This window comes from Tauraco erythrolophus, chromosome 8, assembly GCF_009769465.1.
Source record: "Tauraco erythrolophus isolate bTauEry1 chromosome 8, bTauEry1.pri, whole genome shotgun sequence".
In the NCBI taxonomy this organism is placed as follows: Eukaryota; Metazoa; Chordata; class Aves; order Musophagiformes; family Musophagidae; genus Tauraco; species Tauraco erythrolophus.
Window position 1 is genome coordinate 28,624,617 of NC_141472.1, and position 23,869 is coordinate 28,648,485.

Genomic DNA, 23,869 nt, shown 5'->3' on the forward strand with positions numbered 1-23,869 from the left:
CGGTCAGAAAGTCCAGGCTCACTGAAGGGGCACAAGGGCAGGCAAGGGGCAGGGTGTGTGTTTGGGCCAGGAGCAATGACACTGAAAAGCAGTTTAGTCACAGCTGAACAATAATACCATACAGACTAAGGCAGCAGGAATTCAGGGGAAGTTAGGCATATAAACTGCTTTGTGAAGTCATGGTTTTCTTCTGGTAAGAAGTGCCCCGTCACTGCAATGTCTTCTGCAGTGGAGACACACAAAGAGCCTCACTCCGCTGTCACCTTTACTCCTTAACTGGAATAACCACCATTTGCAGCTATTCTGAATCCAAATCCTTGTGCAAATCTAAAAACATGTAAAAAGCTGCTACCACAGCACATTCAAAGTTCTGTGGAGTCATTAACTAATTAGCAATTTTAATGTTCCTAGGACACAAGCGGGTCAATTGATTATTCCAGTTTTCAAAGAGACAAGGCTGAAGTGAAGGTGTTTACCTGGGTCCCATAAAAGGATGAAACCTGAAAATTCAGCTCCCTTTTTAAAATCGGGGATTTTGATTCGCTTTACAGATACCTGCTTCCCAAGAATGTAAATTTCTCACTTTGTATTTGTAAACATCCAGGAATGACATGAAAAATACCTTTGTTGCATAAGAGCATGGACAACCAGGGACAGCAATTAGTAGTACAAACCCCTTAAAACTTAAGACTGCTGTTTCACTGCAGGATGAAAGACAACATCAAACTGGTACCATCGCCTACCTAAGATGAATCACTTGTTACCGTACAGCACTCTGTAATCGTGCCTACTAAAGAAGACTGATATAGCCATTAGCCAGCATCTTTATGTAATGTTCCTCATTTAGGTGTTTTTAAGTGTTAATGGCTCACTCCATCCTACCTTTTGATGCTTCCCAGCTTTTCCCACCCTGCCCGCCTCCTCTGGGCCAGGCTGCGGCGGGGGACCCGCCGCAGCCTGGCCCAGAGGAGGCGGGCAGGGTGTGTGTGTATAAATCTGGGAAACATCTGCCCCAGCTGTGCTGCTGCTGCCCCCTCCCGGGGCGACGCACGGCCCCTTTAAGACGGCGCGGAGCGCGCTGTCCCCTTAAAAGGCGGGCGGGAGGCGGTGGTGGCGGTCGGGACCATCTCCTGCCCGTCGGGTTTTTCCCCCCCCTTCCTGCCGGCCCGTCGTTCGCAGCCGCCCGGTTAAAAAGACGAGGCAAAGATGGCCGAGCTGGGTAGCAAGGGGGTCACCGCCGGCAAGATCGCAAGCAACGTCCAGAAGAAGCTGACCCGGGCGCAGGAGAAGGTAGAGGAGAAGATGGCGGGGGGTGCGCGGCAGCCGCTTCCCTGGGATGCCGGGGGGGTGATGCGGATACCGGGGATGACATCCCCGGCTAAAGCGGAGATGCGGGTGCAGCGGCGTCTCTGCCCCCGCTCCCCGGGGGGGTCGTCAGCTGCGGATTTAGGGCCCCTTTGCATCCCAAGAAGGCGAAATTTCGCCGATGTGAGCTGTTGTAGCATCCGCCTGCACGCTCAGGATGAGCAGAAACATGGCATCGCGTTCAGCTGGGAGAGGGCAGGGAGGACAGAGCGCCGCACGTTTGTTTTAAATAATGGAGATGCTTCTTGTTTCAGCAGGAGACCTTCTTTCTGTGGTGTTTAGGTTGTGCTTGCTGCGGCAATTTCAGGAGCGATACTGTGTTTTGTGATAGCGCTCAATGCGTAAGCTCAAAAGACGGTGAGGAAAAGGAGGTGGGCACTCGTCTCCTTATCTTCTAACAGCGTAGCCTGATATTTGCGACTTGCTTTACTGACCTTGAGCTCCAGGCTTTGGAATGGTGGCAAAGCAAAAAACCACACTGTCTCTGAAGATTGTGCCGATGTCGGGTGAGGGAGGCTCCCGGGAGGGAGCCCTTTCGCTGCTCTCCACCCACCCCTGGGCCAGCAAAAGGTGCCAGGAATATGCAATGGATACTTGTCATGTTCATCTCTCTGGCATGCTGCATCTGATGCCAGATGCCCGCTCTGCGTAGGGATTATCGGACGTTTTACGCAGGGACATTGATCAGCTGGTTTTATCTCAGGCATGCTCATCTTGGTTTTCAGCGATTTGCTGGGAGATGACATTGACTGAATAAGGACTGGTGCGTCTTCGAGGGAGGGAGGGTGAACAGATCTGCCCACTGCTGCTCTTGTTCCCTGGGAGTTATCTTTAGCAGTGAGATTTAATCTGGGAGGTTTGGGATTGGATGCAGTGCTGGCCTGAGCCTCGTACCAATCGCTGACACTATTACAAAATGCTGCAGGGTTAGAATGGCAACCCAAGCCTGTTGGGCCTAATTTTGCAGATACTGCTTCCACTGGTCTTAAACCATGAGCTTAACTCATTTACTGAGACTAGGAGCATGCTTTGAACTTGCCTGACTGCTTCGGAAAAAACCCGAGTGAACAGTATGGAACTGGCTGCAGCAACAAGGTCCTGGCTTCGCTCCATACATGGGAGTGAGCGTGGCCACATCTGTGGTTTTTCCTCTTACTGCCATTCCAGGAGGGGACAGGACAGGGAATCTGTCTCCTGATATCTCGTCTACCCTGAACTCCTTCTAGATGCTAAATTCATTCCGTGTTAGCCACCAGATGGCAACCATATTTTTAGTTAATATTCAGGTAGGTGGTAAGGGCTGAGCTGCTGGCCTGATGATGGAAGTTATTGTATTTATTGGTGCAGCTGGGAGCCAAGTGTGGCTTGCTAGGCCCTTCCCTGGCTTCTTATCTGAATACACAGAGGTTCTGTTCCTAGGAGAGAGTTTTCCACAAATTCCTCTCAACTGGAGATCCAGTTCACTTCCTTGCTTACTCCCTGGAGGTGACTGGGGATGTGGGAACGAAAACAATAATAACTGAGAGTTTAGCTGCGTATTGCAGGTAACTTGCACAATCTGAAATCAGTTGTTAGTCTCTTTACACAGGAAAAAGCATAGCTCCTTCTCCCTCTAAGGAGAAAAGGAAAACAAAACCTAAAGCATTTGCTTAATAAGTTAACACAAATTCTAGGCCCTTTGGCTGCTGTTATCCAATGCAAACAAAACAACTTTGCTCTCTGGGCTCTCAAAAAAAGAAAAAGATAACATGGCTTACTTCGTCTGACTGGCCTCTTCGTACTGCTACAGCTTCATTTCGAACAGTTCCTCTTTCCTGGAGGGTTAGGTGTTTTACCCAGGTCTCTAAGGGACAGACTTTCACTGAAGCAAGTGTGTGCGTGTGAACTTTCAGCCTGCGAGGAAAGACACAGCTGAATGTGAAGTGATGATGAAGGCACCAGTGGTTATGGCACTATACTGGTGTTAGCCTTGTGGTATTTTGTTTTAGACTCTGATATGTGATACTACGTTTAGCAGGAAGGGTAAACCACACGTCTGGAGATACAGATTAGCTGTTTAAAAAATAATAAAAAAAGGTAAGCGGAAGCGTGCAGAGGTAGATCTGGGTACGCAACAGATCAAGCACTTAAAAATGTGTTAGATTTTGGTGAAGGGATGCTGAGTGGGATTGAACTTTCCTTTTTTAAGGCAAGTATAATTTGAGGCTTAAACAAGCTGACAGTGTTCCTTTTACGTATCCTCTTTTGATGTGAATCTAGGATAAAAATTCTTCCCTTCCGAGTGGTATCTCCCTCCCAATTTGAGCCCTGAGGCTTTGACTTCAGCAATTTCCTTCATGGTGAATTTAAGCCTTGTGTTAAGCAAAGAATGATGTCTTTTTGTTCAATGCAGAATTCACACTGAAACCCTGTACACATCCTTTTTTTCCCTTCTGAGATGGCTATTATGTAAAGTATGTAAGATATTCCTTCAGAAGTACTGTTTGCTTTCAGCCTTTCAGCAAAACTATTGCCTATTTTTGGAAGACGAATTCTCAGTTCCACAGGAAATATGGAGCAGAATAGTTGACTATGCTGTTTGCAAATGGGCTGTGCACCCTTTTAACCTCTGTCTCTGTTCAAAGGTAAGGCTCAAGTAAAATACTTCGCAATAACTTGCCCGTTGTCCAGTGAAATGTATCAAATACGTTGATGCCTCTGTCCAGAGGAGCCCACCTAGCAGAAAGGACCCGTGCAACTGTTGCTAAAACATGTATCATCCTTTGCAACTAACAATTAGGAGATTTAGGCTGGAAGTTGCGCTTTCTTCATCCTGCGGTTGTTAACTGAAGGGTTTTCAGATTGAGACATTGAGCTCTGAAGCTTTCATAGGTTCTAAACTTCTTAAAATGGAGTAAAATTGTAATGCCTCTGATGTCACAGTGTCTTGGAGAGAGACTAGTGTTTGCAAGCTCTTTTAAACTTTACCAATAAGGATTTGAAGTTTTTTTTTCTTGATATCTATAATCCATCGTCTCAGTTAAAATTTATGCTTCTGCTGTGTAATCAATTTTTATCTTACACCTTCTAAATTTTCAAAAATCTCCTGTTTCTGTAGTCCTCGTTTTGTTTGAGGAGCGTCCTGTTTCTGGATGTGTCAGTCTGCACATGCAGAAACGTTTCTGCTTTGAACAGATGAAAACAGCATCTTGGTGACTTGATGCGATCCTGCTGCGAGGGTAGCTCCTCTACGAGGTTCCAGGAGGGGGCTGAGTTTGAGAAAGAAATAGTTTGGGGTTTTGTTGCTCGGTGGGCAGTGAGGGTCCTTGTTGCAGGTTCAAGCTCTCTGCTTTCCTCCAGCAGGTTAAGCAGAGATTCAGAGTGGAAAGAGGGTATTGGCAGTGCAGGCGCTGACTGGGGATTTAAATTGCATCCAGATTAATAGGCATGTCTGAGGAGATAAATTGTGAAGTTGACATTGGAAAGAGAGGTTTTTCCTCGGGACCTTTTTTGTGTGTAGAGCAGTAGAAAGGAATGAACTTATTTTCTCCTTCCAGACTTAGACTGAGTGTGGGAAGTTCTTACCCTGTTAGAGTGGTGGTCTCTTGTTCTCTTTTTGTTACAAAGCTGGGCAAAATGAGGAGTCTGTGTTCTATGACATGAATAGGCTGTCATATTTTTCATGTTTTTCCTCTGATGTATCAACAAACCAAGGCATCCCCTTTTCTCCCTCTCTGTCCCTAACCAAAGGGGAAGGCTTTGTTCCAGCACCTGGCAAAGTTTAGTTCGGAGATGCAAACTGTCTTGCATTAGGGGGAATCATTTAGGTCATAGACTGCTACTGACTTGCCATGTTGCCATGAGATTTCACTTCTGTTTTCTGTTCTTGGCTTGCTTTGTTTATCCCACCAGTGTTTGCCCTCATCTATGTTTGCAAAGTTTCCCTGACTAAACCTTCTGTCAGGGCAAAGTTCTGCTCTCCTCTGGCTACACAGTCCAAGGAAGCTGGAGTGTATTCCTGGTCTCACAGAGCTGGTATGACCATAGCTGTTAGCAGCCAGACTTGCCAATGCTTATTCCTTGCCTGCTACAGTGCTATATGCCAGTAAACTAGAGTCTTCGCTGAAGAATTTCCAGCCTAGCAAGGAGGAATAGCCAAGGACACTGGCCCTGAAAAGGAAGGCGAGGGTCTGCTTGTGGCAGGCCACTGTGGCCTGATGTCCCAGTGCTTTCTCTCACGTAAAAATTGTAGTAATGCAGGTTGTGTTCAGAAAGGATCTTTTTCTTTCCCAGAACCTTAGGCTCTTTTTCTTTTCTCTGTAATCCCTTGCTGGACATAAAGAGGTTGTGATTTGGGTGGAACAGGGTTTGCAGAAGGCATGGCTTGCATTTTGAGTTGGTCCCGATAAGACTTTTCTTTCCCTTGATAAGACATGCTCCGTAGGTGCAGGTGAGAACACCTGCAATGAAATCTCAGCCCCATTGAAATAGGTGGGAGTCTCTACCAATGAGCAGCACCCAAGAACCTTAGACTAAATTTATATAGAGCTGTCTTCAGGATTCAGCTGTCAGAGTCTGCCTTGATCTGTAGGACCTCTGCAGATGGAGAGGGAGGTTTTGTGTAAAAAATGATAGATGCAGAAAGCTCTCTTATTAAGAAGTAAGTATCATGTCTACCTACTTGGGAAGAAGGAAGTTCCTTATTGGTTTTCCTTTGGGATCATTCTGTCTCTTCAAGACTTCTATGATTTTTGCTTGGCTTTGTGGCAATCTGCCTTGCTATGCCAGTGAAGAACAGAAAGCCTGAAGAGCTACAAGAGCTGTTCTCTTGCTGATCTGGCAGGAAACATTTTTTTTCCTTTTTCCCCTGGAAAACTCCCCAGAAGACAAAGAAAGGGCTTCTTCCTTTGCTAGCTTGCTTTCTCAAGAATGCAGGGCTTAGGTGACAGTAGAGTCTTATAAGTATTTTGTGCGTGAAGGTTGCTGGAAAACAGGCACTAGAGGAGGAAGATCTGAATTAATGTCCCTAATGTACAGATGATTCCACTATGAGCTCAGACAGTATTACTGGATCAGATAATCTGCACAGGGCAGAGAGGAGGTGAAATAGGAAACCAGGCTCCACATGTTTCCTTGCCCATGGAATGGTTTGGTTGGCAGAGTGCTTACAGTGCCCTGCTGAAGGTGCCTCTCTGTCTGGGTGTTGGCAGCAGTGTTTTTTTTTTTTTTTTAAGAAGTGGAATCTCATGGATGGATGCATTTTCTGATTGGAAAAGGCCCACACCTGTTTCTGGGCACTTTTATCTTCCCTGTAAGTTCTAGTCTTAGAGCTCTTCAGTGTAGTTCTTGTGACATCAGGTTCATAAAGTAGGATCTGGAAGATCTCTTTTCAATGAGGGCTTTTGGTGAGGTTCTAGGCAGGATAGAGTTAGTGTTACAGAACTCATCTGTCAGAGGAGGTGCTGTCAAACTTATCTGTCTTTTCCCTCCATTGTGCGTACTGATAAGCAAGGTTTTGTGCTTCCAGGCACAAATGTTTTTTTGCAACATCACAAATGCTCTTGGCACATGACTAGAAGATGACATGGCTAGCCAAGCCATTCAGGAAGGCTGTGTGCTGGCTGAGGTGTTCAACATCCAGCCAGACTGGGGTCTTCAGGAATAATGCAAGTTTTCCTTTGTTCCTGGCTCTTTGGACAGAGACACAAGACCCTGTTGCTTGAGACCAAATGTGTCATAAAGCTCTGATTTTAGAAATTTTGGAGTGACAAGAGGGTAGCTTAGGTTGACAGGTATTACAGTGTCTATTTTTTCCTGCTGTTGTGATGGTGACTGGACACCTGAGCTGCCCGCTGTGTGAGTTCTGCAGCTTTGCAAGGATCGTCTTACAGTCCTGATGTCTACCTGTACATACAGGGGTCAGACTTTCTTCCCAGAAGTGCTGTAACGGCAACTTGGCATTATCATGAGGATAGACTTGATTTGCCCAAGCAGAACAGACTCGTAGCCCTGTCTTCTTCACCTGGCACAGCTCAGCTCAGCTCCCTCAGTGAGCCAGGGTGTGCAGACCAGCTGCTTCTGCTATGGGATAAGACTGTATTAATGTTGGCCAGGAGACTGTGTGTTCTCCATCCCAAAGCACTGAGATGGGAACAAATATTAAAACATGAATAAAGCTTCCTCTAAGAGCCCCTGGCAGGTGGAATAGAGCATCGAGGTCCATTTTGATGTCAGCCTCTGTTTTAGCCTTCTCTTGAGGGACTGCATGTTTGTGTTTCTCCAACACCCGCAATGATGAATGTGTGAGCACCAGAAAACATGTACCATTCTGGCATTCATAGTGCTGAGCTAAAAGGGGACATCTCCATCCCTGGAGACGTTCAAGGCCAGGTTGGACAAGGCCCTGAGCAACCTGATCTAGTTGGAGATATCCCTGTTCCTTGCAGGGGGGTTGGACTAGATGACCTTTGAAGGTCCCTTCCAGCCCTAACCATTCTATGATTCTATGATTCTATGATCTCTCACAGGAAGGTGTTGGAAGAGAGGAGAAAGTAATTTACATTGTCTTGCTAGTTAAAATCAATTTTAAATATGATATTAGTTGCCTATTTAATACTGTCAGAACAGGTGTGAGGAACCTCCACAGAATTGCTTGAACTGTTGGCAGCAGCGCAAGGGAGGAATAAATCTTGGCAGGTGTTTTTTTAGCAGGTGCATGCAAGTGACTGATGGATCTCGGACAGTTCAGGTTTCCCTTGGAACATCTCCTGGCTCTGTTAGCATCTGAAGCTGCTCGACTTCACAAAACCAGCATAATTTTTTTTTTCATTTTAGGTTACATTTTTATTAGGCCAACTCGCTTGCATAGTTTTGTTTCTTAGCTGCTTTAGCTGCTACTCAGAAAGGACCTCTCTTCAGACTTAGAGTTGTGTAGTTTGAAGGAACAGTCCTGGTGAATATGACTAGAAACCTATTCCAAATCTAATCTAATCCAAACCTGTTCAGGTTGGACAGCTGTTTAATTAGTTTTTCCCCTTCTGCTCCCCCTGCACCTCCCACTTTTTTTTTTTTTTTTCCTAAGTTTCTCCTTGATTATGTTGGGAGCTTGCGTTCAGGAAGGGTTTGAAGGATAGTTGTATTTTGAGGAAGACTTGGAAGCCAGAGCTTGGGGCATTGCACAGACCTAGACAGAGGTCACTCAGAATCACTGTGAAGAGCTTTGTGAAATGAGGAATAGGTACTCTGTTTGCTCAGACCTCTGCATGTATGCATGTATAACATAGATTTTTCTACTATTTAGTAAACTTTGTTCAGAACTGTGGCTGACAGGTTAAAGTTTTTGAAAGTCAGCATTTCCAGGGGAGTGCAGTTAGGAGAGTCATAAAAGCCAGACAGTGTTGCCTTTCTTTTTGTCTCCTTCTTTAGAAGAAAAGAGAAGTCTGGGTGGCGGTATGAGCCTAATACAGGCTGCCAGGCAGGATGGAGCAATAAGGAGGACAGAAGTACTTAACAACAACTAATCCCTCTGTGAAAACCACAGGCTGCATTTAATTTCTTGATAATACACAGATATCAAAGTCTGAAGTACTGGCCTCTCTGCAAGGATTTGACATGCAGATTTAGAAAGCTGGTAACCTTTCTGAAATGATTGATTTTTTGGCAGTTCTTTACTGATTATGTTTGGTTTGTGTATTTTTGTTAAATTTGCTTTAAGAGCCATGCTAGTTTCTCAGTTCTTTTCAAAGTTACCTTTTCAGGAGGGAGATTAGAGGTTGATAGAGCTGAAGTACAAACATTTTTCACTGGGCAATAGCTAACGCTCTGATTTGAAACTGTGTTAAACAGAACTACAATGTTTATTTGTCAGCAGGGACAGACAGGGACCTTCAATCACACAGCAACTAGAGTGTTTGAAAACAAAACTAAAAGTGTTTATGGTGTGGTTTGGGTTGGTTTTTTTTGGTTGTGTGTTTTGTTGTTTTTTTTTTTTTTTTTTTTTTTTTTACTTCATGCTACTTGGCTTGATTGCACGTTTTATCAGGCCAGAAACAATAATGTATGACTTACCTTCGAACTCAGCTCTGGGTTGGTTATTTGCAGAGTGAGTAAGCAAACATTTCAAATATCTCCCATTGGATTTCTTTTTGAATAGTGCCAGTGACAGACATGAATGTCTACGTATAAGGTATAACAACTGACATCTGAAGAAAATGCAGATCTCCACATCTTTTTCCTGGATCTCTCTAGTACCGTTGTAGGTAATGTTACTCATTGCTTGAAGTTATAGTAAGTCTTTTGATCCTAACAGCCCTGGGATTCTGCGTGTAGAAGGGAAACAAGGTTGATCATTCCTACTTCTTCAGTCATTGTTGGGGAAAAATTAGTATATTTAAAAAATGCGAGGAATTCCTTTCCTGGAGTTTAAATGTTTGGCTTGTTAATTTTGATTTTTCAGGCAGTCAAGCAGTGTCTTGAGGAGATACTTTCTTCCCCCCTCTGTCCATGGGTGGAACATGACCCCTCCAGTCCAAATGTTGATTCTGACAGAAGAGACCGAAAAGAGGATTGAGTTATTGTGGCAAGGGACAGCTTATTTCAAAGATTGTTTTGAAAGTATATTTTGAAAAAATTCTGGAGAGAGGGATGGCAGGTTCTGTGAGAGAAACAGTGCTCAGAAACAGTTTAAGTTAATTCAGATGGAGAAATATACTTGGATTCTGCATTGAAACACTAAGTTCCTCAATGGAGGAGTGAAATGACGATTCCGTGTACTGAACCAACTTCCACAGGAGGAGAATGCTGGAGATTTTTCTCTTTTCTGTCTGTTTAGTCTGAACAGCCATTGCAAAAGGCCAAGGCTAGCTGTGTGTTAATAAACTTGAGCCATTGAAAGAATGTGCCCACTCTGATAATGTTTCCCTCGTCATGCATACAGGCAGTATGATTATTTTTTAGTATCTGCAGTGTGGTTGTGTTATATGTTATGAAAAAAGGCCATTCCTTATCGTGAAACCATTCCAATGTAAATATTGGACAGTCTCAGATAATTAAGATACTTCTGGTTGGTTTCAGTAAAATTCCGTATTCCAAAAGACTTAAAAGGATTTTCAGATATTTTTGCAGAGGTTTGGTAGGGATGGTTTTGTAGACAAGGGTGCAAGGCTATTTTTGAACAGAAAATTTTTTATGAAAATATGTAAGCTGAAGAAATGGAAAAAGAGATTGGCTTTCTTTGGAGAGGAAGAGCAGCTGTATGTGTAGGGCTGGGAGGGGGACGGTTTGGAGATTGACTGTGGTGTGGTGGTGGAGGGTCAGAGGGGTGATGTGATTAGTCAATTGTAGAGCCCTGTAGTGGTATGCTACATCCAGTTGCTTGTGGTCTGGGACTTGTCTGAATAGGTATCAGAGTTGGTTGCTAGACTAGAACTTTTTGCCAAGCTGGAGGCTTTTGCTTTCCTTATTCCCTAACCTTGGTGAACATAAATAATTCAGGGAGGAAGTGTGTGTTATCAGGGCTGGATGCCCTTACGATGAGGCTGTGGGTATAGTGGGTGTTGCTGGGCTGAGTGAAGGTGATCAGCTTAGAGCTGGGGTGGTTTTAACTGGAATGTCTACTAAGCTGTCAGTACCAAGTCTCCAGCTGAGGTCTTAATTTTTGAGGAGCACATTGTGGTGCTCTTCCTCTCCAAAGGCAGAGTGGCTCAGATTCTCTGCAAGTACTCTGGCAAGGAAGCCACTGGGCTTACACCCATTCACAGCAGGAGAACTTGGCCTATCAAGCCCAGTTCTCAAATTTGCCATTACTCATCCTTCAGCTTTTCGGAAGTAGAGGCAGTTCTCTCGGGTAGAAAGGAGGAAGAGCTGTTCAAAAGCTGCTTGAGAAGAACCAACAAGAGCTGATGATCTGTGTTTGCTCCATATGTTCCCACTTTGATGGCACAAGCCACACTCTGCAATCCAACCTGGCTGTGGAGGGCACCGTTCCTAAATCTTTCCCTCATGTCTGATCCTTTGCAGCTATCACCCTCTAGCTCAGGGAGTTCCAACAGCTGATCCAAATGTCCATGTCTTTTCCTGTCACCCCATCATGCACGTTACGTGTTCTAGATCTGTCTTGCCTTTGAGAAACTCCCATCCTTGTTCAGCGAGGTGGTTGTGAAATCCATACAGGAGCTTTCCTAGCCTCTTAAGGGCTCAGCATCCAGCCTGTCCCTTCTGGAGTCCCTCTCTCACATTGTTCTGCTTTGTAAGAGCTCCTCTGCCCCTCTCCCTCATAGCGCACACCTGCTCCTTTATATCTTTCTCCAGCTCAGGCATGGCTGCAAATGCCTCTTACGTTTTGTCCCAATTTGGCTGCTTCATTTTACATTAGGGCCTGCATAAAAATAAAAACACTTCTTGCAAATGTATCAGCATTTAAAAGGAGCGTTGCAGAAGAGGAGGCGGAGGACTTGAGAAGGGGGATTTGTGCAAACAGCACTATCTATGCTATCTATTCCTCTTACTGGTGTTACTGTTGGCTATAGATAGGGTTTAATTAAGCTGTGTCAGATGCCTACCCAAGTAATAGACATTGATGTCACTGAAGTCTTGTTGCTTGGAATGTCACGTTGATGCCAGCTGAATTAAGTGATGCCATTTGGCTTTATTAACTACAGAGCTACGATGTAGCTACTACGCTGCTTCACAGTTGTGCCCAATTTTTTTTTGTTTCTGATTTGATACCCACTTAAGGCTGGGGCAGACAGAAGGTAGGGTGGAAATTTACCTGCTTTCTTGGAGACTGCTTGATATCTCCTGCTTCTTTATTTTCAGGGTGTTGATAGATACATATCCTCCCCAGTCTCTGGTTTGCTGAAAAGCAGCAACTATGGGGAACTCAGTGGTTTTTACCTGCCTACTTTGAATAAGAGCAAACCAAGCGGGGGAAAAAAAAATGCCCAGGAAGTTATGAATTGGGCGTATGACCACATGTGGCCAGGATGGCATGGTTGCACAAGAACACCTGACAGCTGTGTGTTCAGTGGTCTCTCTCTCATGTAACAGCTGCTGCCCTGTTACTGTCCCTCTGGTTGTGCTGCTTTACCTGTTTTTCTTTCAAGCCTCTCCTCACAAATAGGTGCATTTGACAGTAAGTTCTGGATGGAGGATTAGAGGGGCAGCCACAAGCACGGGGAGAAGAGAAAGACTAGCAGTCCAGGGTGCTCAAGAGAGGATCTGCCCCAGGCAAGGGTAAAGTGGAAGTAAGCCCAGGTTTGACCTGAGCAAGTATTGCTGAATCAGCAGGACCACGGGGCAGTAGGGTGATGCCTGAGCTGGGGCATTGGTCTCTTTTGCAGCTCAGCTGGACTAGACCTACACCTAGCACCTGACTTCTGAATTTTACTTTCTCTTTCCTTTATATCCTGACACTCTGAAACCCCTGACTGAAGGGTATAAAATAAATGAGACAGAAGTTGAAAGTGAAGTCTAACTGACGTTTGCCAGGGTTTGTTTTTATTCTCAGAAGCTTGGGTGGTGAAAAAGCAGAACATTTCCATGTTCTTAAAGATAAACAGGGAGCTAAAGAGTAAAGGGTAGGAGAGGGAGATATCTATTCTTTCTTTTTAACTGCTAAAATCTGTCAAGCAAAGGAAAAGATAAATAAGTAAAACCCCAATATGTCTTCCTAATAAACTTTCATAAAGCAAGGCAAGCTCGTGCATTTATAGAAGGGGAAAAAAAGTCCACTTAATAACACAGTGAGTTAGATCTGGAGGGAAGATGATGTATTGGTTGACTGTTTGAGGGTGGGAAAATAGATATATCTAAGAAAAAAAGCAAGAAATAATTCTTGTTTCAGTTTCTTGTGTTCTGTTGGTTATTTCTGAGAACCAGCTCTTGAATTTGTGCGTGGCTACAAGATTAGTGCATGGGTTGTACCTGTTGTACAGGACAGGTGTAATGCAAAATTATTTAAAGAAATGAGAGATAGGAGTAACACAACAAGAGTAAATCAGCTAATGTGGCAGGAGCCTTTGAAAGGAACCTGGTTTTGAAGGTGCTTGGATGGCCTGGGGGTAGGCAGACACTGGACACTGACCTGCATGCAAGTGTGTGAGCATAGCACAATGTGACTGCAGAGACTAAGCTATGATGTCATGTCAGTGAGAAGAGAAATTGCTTTTCTGTACTGTCTGTCACAGCACCACTCCTGCTGTATTGTGACTTAATTCTGTCTTGAATGATGCTAGAAGCTAAGTTGCAAAAACCGTGGGTGAAGGGAGAGGGAGAAGCAACCTAAAATGTTGAAAACAGTCAAGGGGCTAAAATCTTCATGTAAAAAAATCCTGGAATGTCAGGATTTGGGTCAGTGCTACATGCACACTGGAGGCCCTAGCCAGTTCATCAGCTCAAGACTTATGCCACTTCCAAGTGCCCTCTGTGGGAGAGGAGATGGTTGGTTTGAGCCTGTGGTTACGTACTTAACCTTTCTGCTTAACTGATTTGCCATGTGCAAAGGTGGTGAGAGACAACAATTGCAAAACATCCGCAGAACTGAGAATTTGTTTGTGTGTTTTCATAAACATGCTGTAGAATTGCCTTGAGGAAAATAGCTCTTGCATCCTGGAGATGTACTGTGTGTTTTCCTAAACCACCAGTATGACTGTTTTCTTGTGGAAAGCAGTGCTTCTAAAGACTGATATTAGAAATATAGAAGGTACATTAATTTTCTCTTGCAACAACAAACATTTTTTTTTAGCTAGATCTTCCCTTGTACTCAGATTTCAGTTTAGATCAAACAACTAATATCCACGTATTTCCACGACCAGCTTTTTGCTTATGTGGTGTTGGGCCAGTCTCCCACTTGTACCGGTCTTTTTGTTCTTACGAGAGCAGTTTCAAAGAGGTTCATGCTGCATCTTACTCATTTCTGAAAGTCACTCGAGGGATTTTTATTTGTATTTAAGTAACAATATCCTTAATGTTAGTGCCCTGTCTTAACAGGTAAGGCTCTCCCATCACTCCCGTTTAGTTTTGTTTTTAACATAAGTAGCAGGAAAAATCAGTTGTTACTGACAAATGAAAAACTGTTTTTAGTCTTGATTGCCAGACTCTTGGCTGAATTCACGGTAAATCTCAGAGCTTGGGCTGGCAGGCATGGGTGAAAAATCTTCCCCCTTCCCAGCCTGTTCAGGCACATGGTAAGCTGACTGTGACATACTATATGTAAAGGGGAATGAGAAGTGAGGCAACGACTGCACAGATGAATGAAATCTAACTGATTCTGTGACAAAAGAGAAAGCAAAATGATGTTGTAGTTCCTTGTCACCTTAATTTAATTTAATTTCATGGTATTTGATGGGTGCCAACAGCATCTTTCCTTTTCTGCTGGTTCATGTTGCACCAGTGTGGTTCCTCCTGCAATGGGTGGCAAAGCTTCTTTTTCAGTTCCTGCTCAACGGTGAGTGCTACCAGTGAATGGTTAATGTTCAGAAAAGCTGTCTGTTGTGATGGTAAAGAGTCTGAGTGGCTTCTCCTTCAGTGTCCCAATCTAAACTTTGACAACTGCAATACAGTATGGATGCCAATGACCTGACAATTTACCAGGGAAGGAGGGGAAAATGATGCTGCTAGCACTTCTCAAGATTATTTTCTTCCACGTAGGGATAAATGGTTCATCCGGATAAATGGTTCATCCGAAGTCACTCTTGAATGGGTGACAGGATGCCTAGGGTGGTTGAAGGAGGGGAGGGAACACTTGGATCCAGGACTGCAGTAAGTTGCTATCCAGCCAGGTAACCCTGAGTATACCGGGAAACTCTTTCAGCAGAAGTGCCCTTTCAGCAGTGCTCATGTCCTGTTTTGGGGAGCTGACTCCTTAAATGGACTATTTGGAGGCTCTGGAGTATAATATTCCCCAATTACATGACTTGCAGGGTCACTGTGCCCTCTAATGCAGCTTGCAGCCAGAGAGTCACTTTGCCCTGTCATAGTTATATGCTTAAAGAGCATTACTCTGGTTATCCAGGAGGGCGGATTAATGGGAGTTGATGGATAATTGGAGGAAGGGAGAGGTGCTCGGGAGGTGAATTTGAGTTGGCAGACTTGTTATGCAGAACAGTGCCGTCTGCTTGTGAAAAAGTAAACCAAAGAAACAGGTCTGGGGGAACTTTACTGCCTTGAAGAACTTGAGCAGGCAAATAGCAAGGTGCTTGCATGGGAAGTTGGATCATTAAAATTGTCACTAGTGAGTTGTGGTGGTGTTTGAAGTACTTGGTAAAGTCTTTTTGAATACCATGTGGAAAAAATAGAAAATTCTTCTGTCCTTCCAGATCTTGGCAGCTAAATTGGAATTTCTCAAACCTCTGTGTATTCTAGCTCCGTTCCTCTCCCATGGTGTAAGAGGAGTAGAGTCCTACTTGGTGGGACACTGGGGTCACAAATGAGAGGCAGCTAGATGTTGCACAGCAGCCCAATCTCTGTGCCAGTGATGACTGGGCAGGGTTGGTGAGGAGTTGCCCATCTCTGTGGTGGACAGAGGAGGATGTGTGGCAGAAGGGAATGAAGGAATGACTTGGCCATCAGACACGTTTTGATGTCCAGTGGCTGAGATGAGCCCCGTGTTGGGATTTTGCATGCTGTTTGATGAGGAAGTAAATGGAAATGTTCTCCTGGTCACAGGAGAAGATCTGATCATGTAGAAAGAACAAATGTGTTTTAGGGAGCTGAACAGGAAGAGGATCCAACTACACTAAAGGTAATGAAGAACGAGAGAGAGAGGGCTGAAGTAGGGCTTCCAGAGGAGGAAATGAGACTTTCTGCAGGGGAAGTGATGCTGGTGCCAGTTCTTAACTTAAAAAAAGTGCTACTTTAGAAGAACAGGAAAGAAAAGGATTGCCAATTAAATCCTGAGAGAGAGACGGTCTGCTTTGTCTTTCTGGAGCATGTGTTTGTAGGAACGAGTTCTGCTCTTGAACAGGCTTTTAACACTACTGCTGACCTTGGCAGGGGCTGCGTGTGCAATGCTAACTCTGTCTGTCCTCCAAGCCGCCAAGACAGATAGGTGTGCGCCCTGGTGGAGCAAAGTTACAGTAACACAAGTTGGTTTCCTGGGTAGAGTTAAAGTTTCATCATCATGAATGGGGCTGTGAATGAAAACCAGAATGGGACAGTGGAGTGGCAGGCCTTGGAAATAAAGTCCTTCTTGGGAGTCCGCAGTACCTGCCTGCCAACCTCCGATGATGGGCAGCAGGAGGCAAAGAGACAGCTGATGGCTCTGCTGGGGGAGGCACCTTGCAGCACATTCTTCAAGCCTGGGGATGGCATGGGTCCGAAGCCAGTCATGCTGTAGATGTGGAAGGGTATCAAAAGCATTAATGGATATTTTTAGCCAGAATGAGCAGGGGTAAGGGTTGAAGGGGTCAGAAAAAAATTAGCTCTTCTTGTGTTCTTAGTCTCCTGATGCTGAAGAACCAGGTGTCCTCTTTACCCCTCTTCCCCTAGTCAAGGGGTGACTAATTCCTTGTTTCATGGAGTGGAGAACAGAAAGCAAAGCAATTTTTCCCCTCCCCCCCCCCCCATCAGATGAAACAAGTACTTGTTTTCGGAGGTGAATTTGTCAAGCTCCGAATCTGCTGCTTTCAGGGCTTCCTTCTCTGTTCCCCTTGAGCTGTTAGAGGATATGTGGCATTAAGACATGTCCCTTTAATGTAAACCTCAGCTCCCTTGCACATTGTAAAATCAGATTTGACTAATGTCCCTTTCTCTTTAAAAAAAAAAAAAAAAAAGTTGAAGTGAGGGCAACCCTGTTCAGGCAGCTTATTGTTCAGTTGCTCTGTTTGTTATTGTAGGGTTGCTTATCAGAGCTGGGCTGTGAGTATTTATCTAAACCCTTCCTGTTCTCTCCCTGCTCCCTCTGCTGCACACCCCCCCACCCCCCAGGTCTTTTCTGTGGAGAAGCAGCTGAGGAAGATATGGGAAAAGGAAGCATGGGATATGAAAGATGGGTAGACTCTTGTGCCATGTTTAAGTGCTCACCTACAAAGAGTCTCTGGATGATGAAGACTGAAAAATGGAAAAGGGTGTGTGTGGTGAGAGAACAAATTCTTCTGTCATCCTGCTGCTGCCATTTTCCTTAATTTTCTGACTGTAGTAACCCTCTGACACTATTTTTAATCATAGAATATTGTCCTCAGTGGTAATGGTGTATATACCAACTAGGATAGATTTTTAGTGTGGTATCCTGAAGCTGTAGTCAGGATAAGCAGGGATGTTAAAGAAGTGGCTGGAAACTTGAGGAAGATATATGAAAACAGAATCTGTTTTCATGGTGACAGGCTGAGAGATGAAAACTCATGTACAATGCTTTCTGCTGCCTTTGCTGTCTGGCTCTACTCCTTTCTTCCTAAAATCTCTTGATCTGCTTTCTGTTTGTTGCTGTCATTCTTTCTAATGTTTCTTCTAGCTGTCAGTCAGGGATGGCTTGGATTGATTTTGCCATTTGTGTAAAGAAAAAAAGGTGCAAGTCGGGATATCCTCCGCTGAAGTCAGCTGAGGCCGCTCTGGGAGAGTCCTGCGGAAGGGAGAAGAGGAGATAATGTGAGATCAGTCAGTTCCTCTGTCCTTGTGCTTTGTCCAGGAGGCATGCTGGAGCAATGCAACTCATTTCTTTGGGCTTCAGAACTAGTTCTAGCATGTAACACACAGATGGAAAAAAGAATTAGAGGCTTGGAGAAACAGTTGGGTATACACCTGTGTGAGTATAACTTGGAACTAGAATCTATGCATCCTGGATGCTTCAATCCTGTTTCTCTCAAGCAGTAAATCTCACTTTGTTTGAGAATTCCCATGTGGGAATGTTCTTTTGAACCCTTTAGACTCACTTTCACTGCACGGTTGGTGTCCTTGCTTTTCAGAAGGAAAAAACTCTGTGTGGCCAAGATTCTTCAGCCTATGCAAAGCTGCCTCAAGGTTGCAAAAGTAAACTGTTTTTTTTGTCCATCGCTAGTTCTTGAAACCTGGAAGGCTGAAAGAGAGCCAGGAACACAATCAACATCTTTGTCTCCTCCAGCAATATCTGGGCTTGCCTATATGTCAGAAATCTTATCTTGCAAGTGTGTACTGATAACACAATGATCTCAGCAATAGTAAGGAACAATGTTCAGGGGTTGTGAAATCATGCACTTGAGGAGTTTTATCGTACTCCCTCAGGGGCTATGTGAGAATACTCGCCCCACTAGGATAGAAAGGAAAGGTAGTGATATGGAAAGGCATCATGATTTGTACAAAACCAAACAGAGCATCTGTGGCAAAGGCAATTTACCAGTACAGCTCTTCCTGGTTTTGAAGGGAACTGTGACCAGTCTCTCCCTTCTGTAATAAAGGTTAATGTTTATATTGACCTACATGTAGTTTAGGGTTGCTTCATACCACTATTGCAGACTCCTTGTATAGCCATGGGTGAGTTACTTGTTCTCTGGAGGTTTCATTCTGACATCTGCAAATGATAGAGGAGGTGATTCTGTGTTAAGGTGAAAAAAATATTTGAATACACGCATACGTGCAACAAGCCATCACACATAGCCTGCTCTTCTCCTGACAATGCTGTTACAATGCGGAGAAGACTGCCCTGCTTTCTGTAGCAGAAATTCTAGGCTTGTGTTGTCTGTAATGGGGAAGATTGGCAGAGGCAGACTGCCTGCTTTCAGCAACTATCTTTGGCTTATTTATGTCCCTGCTCTGGAGTCTGAGATGAGAAAGTGTTTTGTTTTGTGCCTGCAGTGCACTGGGGCAATGTTAGTGCTTTTGTGTGATGCATTTGTTTCTTTTGATACAGAAGAAGGTTCTGTGTTTCTTTCAGAGTAAGATGTCTTAGCATTTCCTGCACACCAGCAGATGCATGTGGAAAAATAACTGCAGCTGGATATTGTGCTTCACAAGATATTGGTGATCAGCTCTGATTCTGCATGTTTCATTTCTTCTGCTTAGCAAAGCACCTAACTTCTTGACAGCATCAGCTGCACATCATTAAGTTTCCTCCTTTCAGTCACATCTTCCTTGAATCCCATACAGCAATCTTCACTGTACTTGGCAGGAAGCCAGGTACTTAACAGCTGGGATGCCCTCGTCAGACAGCTACCGGGAAGAAAGGCTTTCCCCAGTGAGATCCAGGGGAAGCTCTAGGAGCCTGGTCATGTCACTATGTTCCCAGCTTCTTGTTGATGTAAGGAAAATGTGCCCCTGCTTTGACTGTTTTCTTGCTCTTGGAAAAACTTAAGCTGTCACATCAAACAGCTCACTCTTTGGATTTCCTGTCCTCTAATTCTAGACTAGCCAAAACACAGGCAATCCTTCCTCTTCCAAGCTAAGACTTCTTTTTCAGGATCCATATTGTTCCACAGTAACATGTATTTAGTTGTTGTTCTAGATCCTTCTTGCTGTAATTTTTCTTCCCCTTCGTATCATCTTGCACAGCTGCCACAGGCAAAGGTTAAATCAGACCAGAATCCAAATGAAGCTGCCTCTTTGATCCTAGCCTGCATTTAATAATAGGGCTGTGGTTGTTACTGAGGAAATAACATCAAGGTGTATTGGCTCTTCTCTCATCCAAAGGTTTAATTAGCGATTTGGGCAATATGCAATAGTCTCTGTGCTCTGGAGTGGTGATACAGAATTAGGGACCCTGGATACCTGTTATTCTTGATACTTACTATACCTAAATGAAAGGCATGTGGTAGATATGACACGATACCTGTGAGGCCTCTGGATTCTGAGTTTTGCCTTCCTGTAAGTTTGCATGTTTTCCTGGGAGCATTCGATGCATTCTGATACACAATCCAACCAGTTTCGGCTGCCCTAGAGCTTGATATTGTTTCTGTGGAGCGGCTAGATGGAAGCTGGGCACACAGAAGTCCTTTTGAGTTTTGCCATTACAGATTTATCTCCGTAATTTTGGGTCATACTATACATGGCTTAGAACAGGAGATTCCCACTTCAAAAAAACAAAACGAAAATGAACAAACAAAAATAAAACAAAAATGCCCTATTAAAAAACCAAACAAACCACAAAAAACCCACTAAACGAAAAAAAAAACCACCAACCAGCCAAAAAAAAAACCCTCAAACAAACCCACTTGAATCTCAGCAAAACATTGAAGCATTATAGAAAGTATGCAAAACTTGAGGTTTGGAAAGGACTCTTAGTGAGGGAAGCCAAAGTTTTCTATAGATAAACTAGTTTCTCAAACACTTTGAATTTGAATGAGTTTGTCTGAAAATGTGGCTGACTTATCTGTATCTCTTGGCATTTCAAATTTTGTTTTAAACTCTTAATTATACAAGACCAGAATTCACCAGCTTATCTTGAAACAGAAAAAGGCTTGTGATTCTCCCTCTTTAGAAACGAGAGTGAATTTTTAGTTCTTTTGAAATACAAGTTTGGCAAGTCTAAACCTTGATGTTTTTCAGGGACTGCGTGGATAGAAATGGGACATGTTCTGTTGAAATTGCCCAACCACAGAAGCTAGTCCTTTAGCCAAAGATCCACCCTCACAGTCCGTGTGACTTAGTGAAAACAATGGCCCAACACTTCGTACGCGTGCATTAGTAGGCACCGCTGCTGAGGAAATCGGTTCCACCCGTTGTGAGCCAGGCTGGGACATCAGAAACCGTTGCTTACTTTTAACCTGATCTATATTGCTATTTTCAATCGAGGTTCCTTTCTCGATCCTGTTCAGCATATGGCCACTCAAATTCTTGGATTAGCACAAGGGGAGACAGTGATGTAGAGGCAGGAAAGAGAGTGGGAAATGAGGCTTTTCCAGTGACCTTGTTGGGAAAGCTGTAAGTCTTCATGAAACTGTGGCCTCTTCAAAGATGACTCTGTGCTTTAGGGAATTCTCCAGTCCAAGGCAAATTTTATTTTCATTGCCTAAGCAGGATCATTTCATTCTGCAAATGAGGGAGGAGGAAATACTCTGTCCATCTGTGCTGGAGAATGCACTTTGAAGGAGGGTCTGATTGTTTCTTTCAAGAGATGAATTAGAGCAGCGCTTTCACCCTGGAAACTGTGGCCATCAGATCTCTTACCTGGAAGAGATTAGGTGACAGTAGTTTTGAATGCTTTGTATATATATAAGCAGTCTACAGAAGATGGCTTCCACATCTCCTAGCCAGTGCCTGAAGGTTTTTAGGATGGTGCCCTTCTGAAGAGCCCAAGTCCCTTTGACATGCAGCCCCCCTCAGTGCAAATCAGATGTGCACAGAAGGCAGGAGCAGCCCAGCCTATTCTTTCCTGCTCCATCCTGTTTCCTAGCACTGCTGGAATCAATCCCTGTTGATTCTGGCACAGCTGTGCTGAAAGCCACCAGGGGACAAAGGCCCCTTTTGTTGGGAGCTGCAGCCAGGCCATGGACGTGCTTCTCAGCACTTGCCTCTTCCTGAGTATCGCACAGTGATTTTGCTGCTTCCTGGGATGTGCATCCCTCAGCTTGGTGTTGCTGTGCTGGCCAGGGAGTGTTTCCCATTGCCATGCTCTGGGAGAGGGAGCAGAGAAAAGGTGTGAGTAAAGTGGTGGTTGAAGTTTGCACAAGAGGAACCTAAATATTGAGTGAACATGACACTTTGTAGCCAGGTGTGGATAACAAACAGTGAATCAATAAGGAAATAGACTTCATTCCCTGTTCTCATCTATCTTTGCTCTTAAAAGATATTTTATGCAGCTGAACCACAGTTGTGTGATGGTTTGTTTATTTTTTTTTTTCCCCTCTAAAATCTGTCATTGTTCAGGCAGTGCTAAAGTTTAATGCTTTCAAAGCTCTGCAGGCTGCACATCACTAGTACTAAAGTGCATTTGTTGCTGGGGAGAGGAGTTGGACGAGTGGGTTGGGACAGGAGGCATGAACTGTGGAATGTCCTCCTGATGCAAGTAGTCCTCCCTGCCTTCTCAGGTTTCTGTTCCCCTCGGTGGGAGCCCTCCAGTTTCTGTCCTTGCTTGGCTAAGGTCGTGGAAGGGAATGGTCACAGAGGTCTGTTTAAGGAAGGGGAAGCGAAACAATGTGGCAGGGTAGGATCCAGCAAGGAGTTTTATTCTGTGTCCATGGCTGGTGGGGAAGGGAGGCAGCAGAGCACATCTTTTGCCAATGAGATCTCAAAAGCTCACATTTAATCTTCAAAACAGTCTCCCATGCCCAGCAGGTATCTGCAGCATCATCCATCATGGAGGGGAATTGGGCAGCTGCTGCAGCAACTGTTGGTGGCCGCCTCAATGCCTACACCTCTTTCTCGCAGGTGATAGTAGAAGTATTTAGGTGATGGCACTTCCTCATGAGAACGAAGGCACAGAGTGGTGTGCCCATGCCATGTTCATCTTCCTGAGCTATTAGTGTGGGTAGCAGCAGCCATGGAACACTTGCTGGTTGCTGTCATGATTAATTTTTATTAAAATCATGCCAAGCCAAAATTAGTAAGTAGGAGCTGCCCAGGAGGCTGATGTGACTGTACTGGGAAGACATCTGTGTGGGTTAGGACGTGTCATGCGGATGCCCTCCATATCGAGAAGGGAGGTATGTCCTAGCCTGCTCGCAGCAGTTCGCTGCAGTCACAGTGTGTGTTGCTGGAGGTTAGTGACTGGGTTAGGAGCCTCACTGGATGTGTGACACGAGATGTGCCATGTTTGGACAGCTGTACGGGCAGACCTGGCATGGCTCTGTGTTTGGGGATCAAAAAAAGGGATGTTACTCGATTCCATCGACTTCTGCCTGGGAATTATAGAAAACACAGAAACCTTTACACAGTTTTTGGAAAGAAAAATCCTCGTCAATATGGTTCTTTTGGTTTTTTACCACACTCACTCCAGGTTTAAGTCTTTATTCATAATTGGAGTAAATTGTCTTGTGTTAGTCTGAAGAGGTGCTTGTTCTTTTGTCAGATACACCAGGTACTGGCTGCTGTTGGAGGAGTTAGACCTGACAGACTGAGCTGTGTCTAAAGTGAAAGGGTTGGTTTTTTTCATGCCCTTAACTGGGTGGTCTGTGAATGTGTCAGTGGGATTGAAGGGGACTCCCTTAAAACCATGATGAGGAGTATACCTCATGAAAAAAGTCTCGTTCATGCTCTAGAGGAACTAGAACAGGGCTTCAAACATTTTCTTGAATCATGGGGTCTTAGTTTTCTTTTCCAGGGGTTTTGCCTTCTCTGTAAATGCCAAATATACAGCTTGCTTTCCATGGTTCTTTTCCATGGGCCCTGAAGTCTGCAGACCACATGCTGAAAATCACGTGTTGTTCTCTTGTGTTTATTACCAGGTCTGTAATTTCAACCCAGTATCTTCTGGGCTTGCTGTGTGTTCAGCTCCCTGTGCTGTTTACACTTTGAAATCTTAAGCAAATAGTAATGTGTAGGCAGGGAGCTATAGTGCTTCCACATGTGCTCGAGTTGTTCTCAGCCTGCTTCTCTGAGCAAAGAGTTTTCAACTTCCCTCTTTTGAAAGGGAATTTAATTTAAAAGACAAAGTCTGTGCGTATGACGCTGATCCTGTGCGTCT

At 44.4% G+C, this 23,869-nt stretch overlaps 1 protein-coding gene across 11 annotated transcripts in view; it reads left to right on the forward strand.

The window, feature by feature from the left end:
- The first annotated feature begins 1,206 nt into the window (after positions 1-1,206).
- The window catches only part of BIN1 (bridging integrator 1), a 99,902-nt gene continuing 77,239 nt past the window's right edge, over positions 1,207-23,869 (forward strand). For all 11 annotated transcript variants that reach the window (XM_086615281.1, XM_086615282.1, XM_086615284.1 and 8 more), the window contains exon 1: positions 1,207-1,290. In XM_086615281.1, coding sequence (XP_086471407.1) covers positions 1,207-1,290 — 84 coding nt within the window. The remainder of the gene's footprint in view (positions 1,291-23,869) is intronic.